This window comes from Poecilia reticulata, linkage group LG2, assembly GCF_000633615.1.
Source record: "Poecilia reticulata strain Guanapo linkage group LG2, Guppy_female_1.0+MT, whole genome shotgun sequence".
NCBI lineage: Eukaryota > Metazoa > Chordata > Actinopteri > Cyprinodontiformes > Poeciliidae > Poecilia > Poecilia reticulata.
In genome coordinates, this window is record NC_024332.1 from 1,522,703 (window position 1) to 1,538,252 (window position 15,550).

Genomic DNA, 15,550 nt, shown 5'->3' on the forward strand with positions numbered 1-15,550 from the left:
TATATAAAAAATTTAATAGTTTTTTGCTTAATTAGTGCGTCAAGCATGTTGTTCTTTGAGCAAATTGCCTTTTTTAATGAGTCTCCTCACTTCCAGATGATGATCGATTACTAAATTAGTTAATTATTTCATTAATCAATTAATCATTCATTCCAGCTTTAGAATGACTCTTTATTTAGGCAACAAACTGCATGAATTAAGCCTAAAAGATTAAATCCGTCCCTGATTCGTATCGCCACAGCAACCAAGTCCAGGTCACTTCTGACATGTTGTTGGAAAAGTCATGTTTTCAAGTCATGGATTATTCAGAGCCAACATCTGGTGATGAATTAAATATTAATGGAAGTTTCCACAGGCATAATTAGCCACAGAGGCACGGCTTTCGCTAAAACCAGGTCAGAAATGAGGTTAAGTGGATGCATGATCCACATATGTGGAGAGGGGATCCATCCGGCCAGATGCACCTTCACACCTCGGTGGCTCCCCGAAGTAACGGCGTCTTAAAATACATTCAGCTGTTATTCAGGTAGCATAACTTCACACTGAAATGTCCTTTTAAAAATGAATGGATTTCACTGCAGCTGGACTTATTGGCAGTAGCCCAGGGCATCCATTTTTTGTGGGCGTCCACATAGATTTTTATTTTTTCATGTTTTTGAGTCGCAGGTAATTTCAGAAGAGTTGTAATAACATGTTGGGATTTTTAGGAATGTAAATAATACTTATTACATAACACAGGATGTATTAAACTTAAAATCGTCAGTTGGTATCATCAGTTCATACTGTAATTTACATTAGTTACAGAATCTTTATTATGTGAAAAGGGCACCAAAATGGTTTCCAGCCCAGGAACCCATATCCTTTGAAATCCGGCCCTGTCACTACAAAAAAATAATTTAAAATGAAGCTTTTATTTGAAAATCAGCTTTCATTCATAATCCTTGACTTATTGTCTCCTTTAGACATACAGGGAAACATCTATTACAAATCAATCAAAAAAACTGGAGTTTGTTGGTAGTTGGCTGAATTGTACAATGTTTCCTTTATTCTTTCAGTTTCAAAAAGCACAGATAAAAAAAATGAAGACCTGGGTCACAGTAGAGCTGGAAACTCTTCTTCTGCCGAACCAATCCTGACCCGAATTTTAATTCTGCGCCCTTTTATGCATTTATTGTTGTTTTATTCATATCTAGTGGAAGTGAACTGAGTGAAACCAACTCTCTGTGATCCAGGTTTGACAGGGGATGGAGCAGGAAGGAAAGGATTTTAAAAAAATGGAAGAAGGAAGAAGTTCTGTACCACAGTGTATTGTTGGTTAGGACAGACGGGCAGGAACTGAGAAGGAGGAAGAGGAGAATGAAGAGGATAAGAAACCGTTGGGTTGTGGACAGGCTCAGAGGACGGCTGAAGAGGAGGATAGACTGGCTGAAGACAGACACAGGGACAGGATGTCAAAGTGGACGAAGGAGGAAGTGGTGAGTTAGTTATTTTAAGAAAGAAATTAAGCTAACGCCACCGACCTGTGAGTGAACGTGATTGGCCGGCTGCTGCGACACCGCAGGGATGGGCTGCAGCGGCGTTTTCCCCTGCTGTGGGATCCTGCCTGCAGGCGGGTTATAAACTACAGTGCTGCCGTCCGGGTGCATGAAAGGCTTGCCTGTCGAGATGAACCCACGTTAATAAATCAGACCAAACAAATCCCGCTGCAGAACTCCGGACCTGGTCCAGCCCAGCCTGCTGTTGGTGCAAAGTTCAGAATCGTGATGCATATTCACAGATCTGTGCCATCTGCTCCTGTGTCCAGATCAGAGTGAATTTTGTCGACTAATTTGACAGAATCTGAGTGCAGCCACAGGCCAGGCTGGAAATCTGCCCACCCGGGAGTCGTGAATTTACATTAGGAAAACTGGAAGTAGTTACAAAACCGCGCGTCGGGGGTCGCTCGCCCTCACCTGTGTGCGGGTTGATCAGGATGCTGCCAGGTGGAATCCCCGCGGCGTCCAGCGGCAGCATGTAGTAGCCGCTCGCGTCGCCGGCGGACGCCAGCAGCTGGGACGGGCCGCTCTTCGACGCCTCGGGATGTCCGGGGACTCTGGCGTCGATGGCACGGTGGGGCAGGGGGTTGCCGGGGACGACGGAGCGCGAGGCGGCGGGGATTTGGAGGGGTAGGTGGGGGCGAGAGAGAGAGCTGGAGGAGGAGCCGACGCTGCTGCAGGATTCAGAACCTGATGAGGGGAATTAGAAACAATCAGCTAATGACCAAACCATTAGCTGGCTGCTAATGAACGCCTGACGCTAATAATGCATCCTCACTTCTTAAGGCGACTGTTGATGATCCATGATGAATCTTTTTCTATAATAAGCTTTAACGATTTAAGTCATAGATTGTTTTTAGGATTTTATGTGCTAGATCAGGCGTGTCAAACTCATTTTCATTTTGCGTCACATTAAGATCATCGATGTTCTTAATGTTATAGAAGAATGCAGGGATAAAACCAATTAAACTGTTATTAAGCATTTCTTGAAATTAGATTATATCTTTTTACATTTATCAGTCCCTCCTGGATTTCGCGATTGTTTCTAAAATAAAAATTTTGTGCTGCCAATTTAGAAAAATGTTCAATGTTTGCGCTTATCCATGACGTTGTGTGACTTTTTGTTTTATGTCACATCAATAATGCAATATAACTTGACATTTCATAGTGCTGAGGCAGCAGTGGAGTAAAAGTAAGAAATACTGCCACCTGCAGGTGGGAGTCAGCATCACTTAAACCCAAAGTTTTTGACCATTTTTGCTGAAAATTTGCAATAAACTCTATGGATGAGCACAAAAAAAATTGCTGATGATTTTGCTTTAATTTAAATAATTATAAAAACTCGAGGGATTCATTAATATAATTTGGCGTCTGGAGTCTAGAGGGCCAGATTTGAGCAGCAACACACGTATACATCTGTTGCATTAAACACACCGAACATGACGTGAACTTCCCGTTTTCTCGATAAATATTGGAAACTGCGACTTTAAGCTAAGGTGACAGCTGAACAGAGGCGATGTGTCTGCTTTAATTTTCCTCCCTGGATGTGAGCGAGTCCAGTTGCTTCGTAAACAACTTCAACAGCAAAAAAAAAATAAATTTCAGCAAAAATAAGAAATCAACAGAAACGATGTCAGGGAGAGCAGAGGCCAAAAACTGTGATAACTAAATAAACCCACGATGCGGAGCGTCTGCTCTAAGCCAATAAAGTTACAGATGGATAGTACTGTAGGGGTAAGCACTTGCTGCCTTAAATTTATCTCTCCAACATGCTTCCACTTGTAAATAATGCAGCAAATCATCACGGTTAGCGTTTTATTCTGCTGCTGCGACACTTTTCCCCCTCAGTCTTTTCTATCACCAGGTTGAAGTGGGAACGAGTTTTGACAACAGCAGAAACAAACATTTGTTCTGATATGATCTCTGCTGCCGTATTTCTTTTTTTTTTTTTTTTACTTTGAATAAATCTACCTCCAGTTTGAGAGGAATTTCTCTGATTTAAGGACGTCCTGAGGACGCTGCCCCCGTTTCCCTTGCCTGTTTTGGAAAGCTTGCCGGTGCTCTTGCTGCTGGCCGTGCTGTCTCCTCTCACCAGGCCCGGTGAGATGCCGCTGAAGCTGCTGGCCTTGGTGATGGCGGGCCGCGGGGCGAGCCGGTTGGAGCTGTCGGAGCTGTCGGTGCTGCTCCACGGCCGCGGCTCGCTGTGCCGCGGCAGCGTCTCCGTCTCAGAGCTACTCTGGCGGCTGGCGCCGGAATGGCCGGCTCGTAACCTGGAAGCAGAGGGGAATAACTTCAGAAACAATAGATTAATATACGTTTAATTTTGGTTGGACGATGCTTCTGGACCTAACCTGAACATTTGACGCCTCTGCTGAGTGCTCATGCACGCGTGTTCCTCCTGTGCGCTGAAAAAGAACGTTCCAACGTGACTCCAGTTGAAAAAACTGAGAAAACGAATCAAAATCATTTCAGGATGGAGATTACCTTCTGTCTAGTAGGAAGTGTTCTCCCTGTGGGCGACAGGAAATATTTAAGCACATAATAACATACAAATCTATACAATCAGTTCTATAAATCTATAAATGTGGATTCTGAGTCCTGGGGTTGAAACTATTAATCGTGATTAATCGTCACCTAATTTGTAATTGATTAATCGTAAACCGGAGTATAGGCCCTAAAAAATACCATTTGTTGAAAGATCATCAAACTCTGCAGATATGAAACAAAAACTGTACATAAAATATAAAGATTTAGTATTTAAGATGTGAGCCTGAGCTGGGACAAGATTATTAAAGTAATGCTATGTTACTGTAAAAAAAAAGGAAACAATTGATTTGCACTAGAATGTTATTCTAATGTTGCATAAAAAGTCCTAAGTGATTAAATGAAAGATATTTAGAATGTTAATCATCAGAACAGTCAATAGATTAATCGATTACTAAAATACATTAAAATACACAATAATAAACATTTTATTGCCTAAAATTCAATAACATGATTCCTTTAGTGGACACTTGATCATTTGTAGCAAAGGGTGCATTTAGTTTATTTAATTTTTTATGCAGAATTTGAACCCGGTGAAGCTTAAAATTCTTCTAGATAGCACATATTTACATGGAAAGTTTTTTTTTTTTTATATCTTAAATGCAAAATGTACATATTTTTGGAACAGTTATATTGCCGTTTTGAGAGACTATATACTCCAGTTAACGATTAATCAATTACTAAATTAGTTGACGATTATTAATTGTTTCAGCCTTAGTCCAAATCAGAGCATCTTCGTGTATAAATTCATAAAGGCAGCGATGGTAATTGGTGGCAAGAAATCCACTGAATTTGCACATGAATAGATATGACACAAAGATTTGTGAAACATGCACAACCCCCCCCCCACCCCTTCACTCTCCACCCGCCTACACCAACAGCTCTCACATCATGTGCAAAAATCCTTTCTCTGGCTCGCTGGTACTCCTCCTCCCTCTCCTCCATCGATTTGCTCCTCTTGTCAGCTTTCAAACGCATTCGGATCTGGCAAGGACACACACACACACACACACACACACACACACACACACACACACACACACACACACNACACACACACACACACACACACACACACACACACACACACACACACACACACACACACACACACACACACACACACACACACACACACACGCGCAGATTCTTTAGCAGTCACAGATGCCAGATTGTCCCACTCTTCCCCAACATGTCAGAAATGAAAGTGACAGCTTGGTGAAGAAGAAGAAGAAAAATATATATACATATTAAAAAGAAAAGAAAAAAAAAAAGAGAAAAAGAAAGCCTACCGTGCTGTCGTCGCGATCAAAGCTGGCGTTGTCTCGTTTGAGAATGTAGCGTTTCTGAAAATCGTCCGCCCTGTCATCCTTGATGTGCTCCGAGAATTTCTGATCGGGTCTGTTGGCGGGTGAATTCACAGGAGTTTTAGTGGCAGCTTAATTTATTACAGATGTTGACAGCTACATATGCTAACCGAGCTGCAGAGGAGGAAGTTCTCTGCCAGCTGGTTGGAAAAAAGATGAACTAGAACTGCCTAAAAGTGGTGCATTACTAACGTAACGTCAAGTAGGAAATAATAATAAAAAAACATCCAGCTTACATTCTAGTGTTGATGGTTTTGTTGATCACCACTGACTTTCCGCTGGGGTCCACGTTGTGATCCATGCCAAAGTAGGCAGCTACGCGATGCAGCAGCATCCGGTGGTAAGACGTCATGGGGGGGAACTTTCTCTTCTGGGTGCTACAAGCAGAAACGGGGAAAACAAGCCGAGGTTATCGTTACAGAAAAGATACGACTGGAAGCTTTCAGGTTCTGGAAACATTCAAAATAATCGTGGCAGCAACCAATGGAAGATTGGTTTACTTTAACTGCACCAATTGTTATTCTTGGGCCAGTTCTGGCTTCAGATTTTTCTCCCAACGTTCAGAGTCAGGTTTGAGGTCCTGAATGCATCACTTTAAGCTCGACAGCCATTTGGTTTTAGATTAATAATGAAAATGGAACCAAACAACCCTCTTATTTACTCCAAAAAACAGATTTAACAAATTGCTGCATCACATTTTCTGCCAGGCAAGAAGACATGCTGTGATAATTGTAGTTTGGATTAAGAGGACATATTCATGTGAGATAAGGCGACAAATCGGTTGATTAATCGGTGCAATGAAGCAAATTAAATTATCAGCTAAAAGATAAAGAAAAAAGATCAACATTGACCAATCAATTGGTCAGAATTTGCACATTTTTACATAACTATGATGCCATGAGATGACTTATTCCATTCTGAAATGGTGTGATAAACTGAACTGAATTAGGAACTCCCTCTATTGATGCATTTATAGACTAAAAATAAAAAGCTAGAACTTTTCTGAGTTGAATAAAACCCAGATTAAGGTCAGGGAGACAATGTTGTTCTTCCTTGATTTTCTGATTTATTCAAAACTTCCACCTCCATCAAAGAACCTCAAGCTTTTATTTCTCTCATGTGTTTTAGTTTGAAGAGAAAAATCTTTCAAAGGACTCCTGCTGAGTCAGCCTGGAAAAGCCTGTTCAGTGCATTTGTTGTTAAATAATAATAAAACAAAGAAGTTATATCTTACTCATTATTGCTGATGAAATCCAAGATGTCCTGTTCCAACTTTAGTAGCATGATTCGATCCCTGAGAGGAAGAGGACACAATGCATTATGTAAACTTTCAATACTATTAAATTTCTAAACAAATAGAAACGGCACAGAAAATGTTATATAATCCATCTATGCGTGACAAAATTATTGAGTTTGTAAAACTAATTTGACCAAAAGATAAACACTAAAAACATTCAGTCCAACACCTAAAAGGCATCTATAATAAATAAATTAAATACTAACTAAATGCTGCACAATTTGGAATCGACTTTTATACTTTCAATTTAATCCAAATAAATTCCAATTCAATAGTTATATCCCAAATAACGTTTGGAAATCCAGTAAAGTACAATTTCCAGTTTTACCATTTTGAAGTTACAATGAAATGCATCATTTACGGTCCATTTAAATATTTGCTTTACACAAAAATCCATAATCTCTTCAACCGCTTTACATTTTTCAGGCATTTTATCTAACAGACAAACACAAATTTTAAAATAATTACAACAGAAACCACTGGACCATTACATCCATATGTGGGCCTTACCTACATTTTAATTCAGCCCCTTTAAATCTGCTACCCAAAAATAAAATGTGATCCAATTCAATCTAAAACATAAAACAGCTAAACAGTTTGTTTAGCTTAAATTAATTTATGATCCAATTCAGACCTTTTTTAATATAATTAAATATTAGCTTCTACGCCATCAGCTCTAAATTGTCACATCTCTCCTTAAAATATTAAATTTATTATTTAATAAATTGCCATGTTGAACTTCTGGGTTACAAAGTCTCCTGTAAAGTGGATTCTGCTTGGATTTATGGCTCCCATGATGCTTTGTTAAAAGTACGAAGAGGAACATTAAGTTATAGCCAAGGGGAATTCACTCACTGCTGCAATCGCAGCAAAGTGAATTGACTTCACTGGAGACAATTAGGATTTTAAATGCTTCTGTAAGCGGATCATTAGACACTACAGATGAACTCCTTAATGCGGGGGAAGAGATTCTGCCGCTTCTTACCTGGGGTTGCTCTTCAGCGTGTTGACGAGGAACTCGTGGAGGTCTATGCCGGTGGAGTCAGTGTAGTCCTGACTAGAATCTAACCAGGAAGGACACAACGTACATCATTTCTCTAAATTAGTTTCTAATAAGTGTTAACTTCCACTACTAATGAGACATCTTTGGCTAAAACGGGATTAACTCCAGAGCAAAAACTTTTCAGGGGGGGAAAAAAGAAAAAAAGGAGGGCTGCTTCTTGGAGTCGAACGCTGTCAGAACAGCCGTTTAAGAAAGCGACGTTCCCAGTGAAGGAACATGCCTCGGCGGGACCCATCGGAGGGAGTTAAGGGACGACAGAGCTCGTTCCCGTCTGTGGGCGTCTGCTTTCTATAATTGGAGGCTGCCTCATCAGCGGTGTTGCTCCACAGAGGGAAGCAGACACCTTTCCGCGCCTGTGGGAATCCATATAATTGCTTCGCACCTTGAGCTTTTTGGCAATTAACTGAATAGCACCAATTATCAGTCCATAATGAGATATCGCTTAAAAAAAAAAGAGGAGACGAGCTTTTGGACAAACTGGAGGGACAGAGAGCTAAAAAGAAATGTTTAGGACTGGTGTTACCCCCGGTGACGAGGCAAAAGGATATAATTATTAGAAGGCTGTAATTTGCCAGAGTGACACAGATTGTGATTAGTATCATTAAGGCTCTCGGCTTGGTCTCAATGCCACTGAATCTTATCAATAGCAAAAAAACTTATATCTACGTATGGCATCCAATTCTGGACAGGAAGTAAAGCGCATGGATTATTTTTGGCTCTTTTTTCCAAGTGAGCAATGTTTATAAATGAGGTCCCAGGTGGCGGCGATGTAAGGAAATCAAAGGCGTTAATGGAAACTGTTTTCCTGAGTTCAGTCGTGGCGCGTCTTTATCAGGTAGTGGGAATGTAAAACCAGATGTGCACCAGTTCCCACCTGCATCTTTACAGATGTGCAAATTCTGCACAATTCGGACAAGTTGAACGATACAAGCATCAATAAGTGTTTAAAAGTTACTAGAAAAACATTTCTTGTTAGCAAAACTAGTTGAAGTCGATGAACAGTGATTTTTAACGAATGGAACTCACTACCACAAAACATTAAAGTACTGAAAATATAATATACAAATAATTTCTTTTAAGAGATGTGTGTGTTTGTGTATTTATGATTGTATAAATGTTACTGTGCATGTGTGTTTTATGTGCGTCACAGTATATTACAAAATAGACATAATTTTAAATGAAGGTTTAAATTTTTATCATGTATGGAAATATTTACATATTTTAAACTAAAGACTTTCTTTAAAAGTGATGGAAAATGGAATGTGTTACTTTAAATCTTCATCTGTCAATTTTATGTAAATTGAAACCAGGAGGAAAATTAAAAGTTTATTAACCATTTCTCATTAATAAAGCAGTTTTGGTATAAAAAGCTGCAGCACGATAAAGTGTGCTTCTGTCACAAGTTGAACTGTATCACATATCAAATGTAGCTTTGTTAATAAACGTGTAATTAATCTGAGTCATTTTTAAAAGCAATAGTTTTAAGAAAGGAACTTTTTTTTTTTTTTTAAATGGCTTTAAAATAAGACATTAAAATAAATGATTTTTCAGTGAAACTTGTTCATCTGTGGGTATTTACATGGAAAAGCACAGAGCTAAGTACGGAGGAGGAGGWGTAATGCTGTGGGCCAGTTTCTCAATTTTTTTTAAACTTATTTTTGCCCTTAAACGCTAAAACTTCAGATTGGTGTGAAAGGAAGACATAATCTTCCAAAGAAAGACGTTCAAGTTCTGGTTTCTTTTCATTCTTTACCTCTTGAGAGCATTTTTCTCGGCGCCTTCTCCGGTTTGTCCACCTTGTCGCAGCCGGCTTCTTTCTCGGCTTGGTCTTTCGCGCCGCGCTCCTCGTTTTCAAAGGCCGGAGGGGGGAGGAGTCCATCCTGCTGGGGGAAGAAAGAAATTAAATTCCTGCCGACGTCCGTTTTACAAGGTCAGCTCTTTGTGTGAAAGCATGGCTTTGATTTAAACACTCGGATAAACTAAAAATACCTCCCAAACTGAGAGTGCAGCGGTGTCAACGTTTTTCCAAGAGCGTCAAACGCAAAACGTGACCCCCAAGGTCTGCTCTGTATGACAGACAAGGCCTTAATTTGAAAAGGAGGCATTCAATAAGAGCGTGATCTTGCCTCCGGTTCTGGGTTAATTAGACGACGGCATGTGCTACAGAAGCCTCGGCGAGACACTCAAACTCCTGGTTTATCACTGAAACAAGCGATAATGCGCCTGCGTCCGCGCATTCCAAATTGCTATGGCAATTAATCTTCAGATTAGCTTGTTTTTATTAAAATCACCTGAATAATACATGAATCTGGAGCCTAAAATTAAACGCTGCAGATTTCAGTCCAGAAAATCCGACAGAACGACGGGGAGGGGGGGTTAGCCGTAATCCTGCGAAAAAATTCAGAGAATCGGGAGGAAAATCTTTTTCTGCAAAAGATGGCCTCAGTTTGACTCGAGACGGGCTCCTCTTTGCCGCACGCTTGCTTTTCGATTCGGAGCTGTATCTGATTTGCTTTTCAGGCACTTTGACAAAAGCTGAAAGGGAAAAAAGCTGAGAGGTTCCCGCTGCACTGTAAGTGGATTAAGCACAAGTCTGGGAAGTTAACATCAGAGAGTCTCTGGGAGGCTGCGTGTGTGGCGTAAAGGAAAAGGAAAAAAAAAGTGAATGAACCTAGTGGTGGGAGAGCAGATCATAACAGAAAAGAAAAAAAAAGGTCAGGAGTTTGATCCCTGTAACAGCTGCGCAGCAAGATAATGAGATGCTGCAGAACGTATATGAAAATGTAATATGCAAATGAGCGATGTGACTGACTAATTGCCTGTGTGAGACTTGGAGAGCTTTGGAAGTGACAGCAAGTTTGTGCGCGCTCGTCAAAGCAGAGGATTTTTTTTCTCCCCTTCCCCTCCTCTCATTCTCTCTCTCTCCAGGCGAGAAGCGCTGATGTTTGCTACTTAATGCCACCCTCCGCATCGGCGTGGAAACCGCCAGGCTGATGTGCAGCTGTTGCGAGCTGCCTCATTTGTTTCCTGACATCCATTTTACCTCGAGATAAAGGGAAAAACAGCGGGAAAATGATGGTCCTGCGAGTGTGTAATGAGCATGCTGTCAAGTCTGAAACAAAAAAGGTATGGCAAGCATTCAGAAGCCCCCCTGTTCCTCCCACAGCCGACTACTATGGTTCAGGGATCGGAGCTGACAACCAGGTTTCTCAGGACTCGGACAGCCTGTAAGCCCTTTGTTAGCTCCTACTTGACGGAGGAGACAGTAATGTGAAGTGGTGAACAATGGAAAACCTTCAGATGTGAAGATCTTAGAAGACTGATAGAGAATCAGCGCTCACGGAGCTGGATTTGTACTCCACTAATATTTCTCTCTCTCCTCCTTTATTGCGTTACCTCAACCCTCTAGGTTAGTTTGCCGCAGAAGGAGTTTCGACCAATAACAGAAACGGGTGGAGGAGGGGTGAGGGGAATATAAGGAGTGTTCAATTAAAGCGCTCCACAGCTCTCTGTAGCTGACGTGCGGAAATTGTAATTTCCCCGACATGATTGATGGCAGTAATACAGGACGTCGTGTGAGTGCAGACGACGCGAGACTGTAGCGGGAATACCGCCGCGCCCTCCGGTCACGGGGCGCGCTGCGCTGCTGCTTTGAGACACCACGGGACGGGACTCACCTGTGTGGAAATGTGTGTGCGGGGAGTTGTGCAGAGCGGCGTGTAATGGGAGAAGTTTGATCGGCGGCAAGGTGGGGGGAGGCTGAACTTCGCCTGGAGAAACGGCGTAAATGTGGCATCGATTTGGAGGGGTAACGGCCGGCGAGGCGAGCCGCTGGAGCCCGACGCTCTTTAGTTTTGATGATGCTATGGTTTCATAAAGTGGCCGCAGACGGGTATTTAATCATAGCTGTCAGACAAAGGCTGCTAATCAAGCGTCAGAGGTCTATCTGGCCGGTTTTAATGAGCCGAAATAAATTCATGATCCAAGGTCAGCACTTTTGACGTAGGCTGGGGTTTATAATAAAATATCTGTAAGGTGTAAGAACTTCCAATGATCTGACTGACCTGTGGACACCTTTAAAACTCAATTTATTTGAGCACCTTTTGATTTCATTTCAGCATTTTGGGTGTTTGGTTTGATTGGTGATCAAAATTGCAACATTTGTCCCACTTTCAGGTGGTGCGGTTCTCTTTTGCACTGCGCTGCGTCAAAGAATCCAAACTCATTGAAAAATCTTTTCCCCCCACGCCTGTGGTGGCGCTGCATCAAGAACTACTGAAGGAAATGAAACAAAAACATCAGAACAACAAATGAGCGCAACTTCCTTCTTCACAAAAAAACAAAAATGGACTGGCTTCAGATTTTTGCAGTTGCAGGTTTTTCTTTTGTCCTTGGTAAAAGACCATAAGATATTTTCATGCTAGCGCTAGTTAGTGTTTGTTTTGGTTGCATTTACCCAGAATGCCCTGTGCTACTGTCCACTTCCTGCTTTTGGAGCGATCTCCGGTCTACTTGCAGTTAAACATGCATTCGAGCCGCACCAGAATTCACTTCAGCAACCCGAGACCGAGGTTTGTATGCAGACCAGTTTACTTCTTAGATCTTCATTTGAATTCAATTACCTCCCCAAATAAACCCGACTCTAGAGTTTGATAAAAACAGACTAAACAGGCTAAGTTTTCAAGTACTAACATTTGTATGCAAATAAATTAATGATAAAAATAAGGCTCAGAAATTGCAGGGTATTAACTTGTTAATGTGAAGATCTGACAAGTAGCAGCACAATCCAGCGCCATCTCTGGTCTAGAGTCATCAGATCTTTCCCATTGGTTACGGTTTGATCATTTTGACTGTAATTTTTGCAAAATAAAGCCTAGCTGATCAGGACCTTAGTAACCACAATGCTTAAACCTATTACCACAAAGACCATCAGCTTTTTAAAAACCTTTGGGTATTCAAAATCAACTTGGGCATATTTTCTAAATTCAGGCCAAGTGTTAAGGAAGTCAACACTCTGAATCAAGGTGTGGAGGTTCTTTTCTTTTAGTCAAAATTATGAAAAGTCAAAAATGACCAAAAGTCTCTTAGAGGGATGCATAACGTCTGAAATTACTCAGATATTGGTGCATAATCACAGAACCATCAAAAGTTTTGGTTGAAAATGGTCAACAGAGTGGTAAGAATCGTGTTGAGGAATAAGAAGTCAAGAAATTGAAGTGAATCAAGCATGAAGCAACCAGGAAGCCATTATTTCCCAGTTCTGTCGTAGTCCAGAACTGCAACCTACCTGGATAGCTAGAAGTACAAGATGTTCAGAGCTCAGAGACGTGGGCAAGGCAAGGAATCTTGAAACCCAACCATCACTGAACAAGACACATCAGATGACGTGTCTAAGCTGAGCCAAGAAATATCTGGAGACAGATTTTTCAAGGGTTTTATGGACGAAATGAGAATCCTTGACAGACTTTCCAAGCTGAAATTCAAACGTCACTGGATACGATTCAAATTAGCTGGGTTTACCCATGCCACATATTGGGTTTGAGTATGAGGTTGTGAAAAAAAATATACGAGTAGTGATGAGTACCAGAGATACTGTATGACTGGTAAAATCAAAACCCTCCCAAACAAATGCTCGGAACAACATCTATAGCAACATCTATATAGAATATAGATATTGAGGAAAATGTTTACCTGAGGTGCAGCAGAAGGTTCAGGAATAGGGAGAGGAAAGGATTCTTCGCACACTGCCAGGCTCCGCACCAGCTTTAGCCTGGTACTGGACTAATGGGGGGAAGGATGCAGGTAGGTGGGCACAGTTAGAAACCATGCACACACAAATGCATCAATATTGCGGATCAATGACGAACGATGGTCCACAGCTGCAAGCAAAACGCACTTTTCAGCGAGCGAATGTTTTGACTGATCCATGAGCTGCCAAAATTGAAAAAGAAAATTGAATTTCAAGGGAGAAATCAAAGAGGCGAGCTCAAAAAAGCGTCCAAACTAATCTCCCTGTGCATCTCAACATATAGCTGTGCAAAGGATCTCCAGGCATCTGCGGCAGCACACACAGACGTCTTGACAGGAAACAGGTGTACGGCTTCAAACGTGGAGAAAATGAACGCCATCCAAACGCACATGAGACAGGATGAAGCATCCTACAACATGCACGGTTCAAGCGAGTCATACCTTGGAGTACTTCACTGGCTGTCCAGAGGTGAGAGATGGGGGGGGGAAACAAGTGCACAAAAAACACACAATAAAACACAAACCACACAAAGTTTGAAGGCGAACGGAGGGGCTGTTACTTCAGGAAGTGAAGGATTTCTGAATTATACATGAATGCCCCAGATTTCCACAAAAAGGCTTCGAGTGACTTAAACAATTTTGACAGGCAAAAAACGAAGGGATGTAATGCTTTTTTTATGCCTCTGTCAAGAACAAAGACATTAAGAGCGCGAAAAAACTAAATTAAGTGACACTTATCTGTGAAATTAAAATTTAAATTATCTTTGAAATATTACATCTCTAAGTGCAAAAGAAAATTTGCCCCAACATTTTAAAGCGATCAGATTCTGTGTCCGTACTGCATGATGCTGCCACCACCACATTTCAAAATGGAGATGGCGTTCAAGGTGATGCGCTGTGTTTGTTTTTTTTCACTTGTTTTTGAAGAAAGAAAGAAAATAAATGCACATTAGGGCTGAAAAATCAAGTAATTGAAATAATTATCAACTTCTTTGCTGGGCCTTTAACTGGAGAATAAAGGCCCAGGGTTTCCCCCAGTGTATTATAAGCCTGGCAGGCCACCAGGCTTTACTTGTGCCTCCACAAAAGCTTAGCATGGCTGTTTTTTTTGTTGTTTTTTTTTAAAAGTCGTTTTAAAATGTTTGCATTTTAAAGACTTTATTAGTGTTTACATATTCATCTTCCAATCTTTCAATAACATAATTATCAAGTGAAATTTTCAAATTTCCTGTTAACTAAAAACTTTAACTCAAAAATACAACGGGGTGCTGGATGAATGACTGCCCTAGCACCCAAACACCAGGTTTTCCCAGGGAAACCTTGAAGGCCATTTGTGCCAGTTTTTTTTATTTATTTGATTAGTCAGAATAATCGATAACTAAAGTAATAGTCAGAGCCGTAAAGCACATTTCCTCTTTCTTTGGCGGGTGAGGTAATATTTGAAGACACTAAACTCCCTTCAGGTGTTTGGCTGCGAGACATTTGGATCAGTGTTTGTGCGCAGCTGCCATGCGAAGCAAACGCTCCCGTTTGGGATGAGATGCAACACAGGCCACCCATCGGTGTGCGAGACAGCTTTATGCGCTGCTGCCTCTCTGTGTGCGTCTCTGAGAAAACAGAAGGCGACTCAGCGGCACGCAGGAGAGTGGAAGGCAGAGAGAGGGCCTCTGCTTCCTAATCCCAACATGGATCCTTACACACACACTCCTCTGTCCTCCCACTTGTCCTCTAAAAAAAAAAAAAAAAAAAATCAAAAAGGACAACCCCTCCTCCTCTCCATCGACGAGCTCGAGGGGCAAATAACACCTATAAAAAATTGAAATGGGCTGCTGTTCGCCTGTGACCTGCCGCGCCCCGCTCTATATCAGGTGATACGGATGCAAGGGAGGGCAGGGGAGCGGGCTGGGACTGTGAGCGCACCGCTACACCGGCTAATTGAGCGGTGTGGGGCCGGAGGGGAATGAACAATGCCGGCAGGAAATAAAGGAATGGGGGG

The 15,550-nt window shown here is 41.5% G+C and overlaps 1 protein-coding gene across 11 annotated transcripts in view; it reads right to left on the bottom strand.

Moving 5' to 3' along the window:
• The window catches only part of LOC103476270 (R3H domain-containing protein 1-like), a 41,624-nt gene that overhangs the window by 10,416 nt on the left and 15,658 nt on the right, over positions 1–15,550 (bottom strand). For 7 of the 11 annotated variants that reach the window (XM_017310589.1, XM_017310586.1, XM_017310580.1 and 4 more), the window contains exons 4-17: positions 13,996–14,013; positions 13,498–13,587; positions 9,560–9,689; positions 7,729–7,807; positions 6,681–6,740; positions 5,683–5,823; positions 5,372–5,480; positions 4,968–5,063; positions 4,020–4,045; positions 3,887–3,940; positions 3,573–3,805; positions 1,953–2,225; positions 1,521–1,657; positions 1,300–1,425 (exon numbers count right to left, since the gene is read on the bottom strand). In XM_017310589.1, the coding sequence (XP_017166078.1) occupies positions 1,300–1,425; positions 1,521–1,657; positions 1,953–2,225; positions 3,573–3,805; positions 3,887–3,940; positions 4,020–4,045; positions 4,968–5,063; positions 5,372–5,480; positions 5,683–5,823; positions 6,681–6,740; positions 7,729–7,807; positions 9,560–9,689; positions 13,498–13,587; positions 13,996–14,013 (1,572 nt within the window). The remainder of the gene's footprint in view (positions 1–1,299; positions 1,426–1,520; positions 1,658–1,952; positions 2,226–3,572; positions 3,806–3,886; positions 3,941–4,019; positions 4,046–4,967; positions 5,064–5,371; positions 5,481–5,682; positions 5,824–6,680; positions 6,741–7,728; positions 7,808–9,559; positions 9,690–13,497; positions 13,588–13,995; positions 14,014–15,550) is intronic. The other 4 variants (XM_017310588.1, XM_017310598.1, XM_017310597.1 and 1 more) reach the window with 4 other exon arrangements.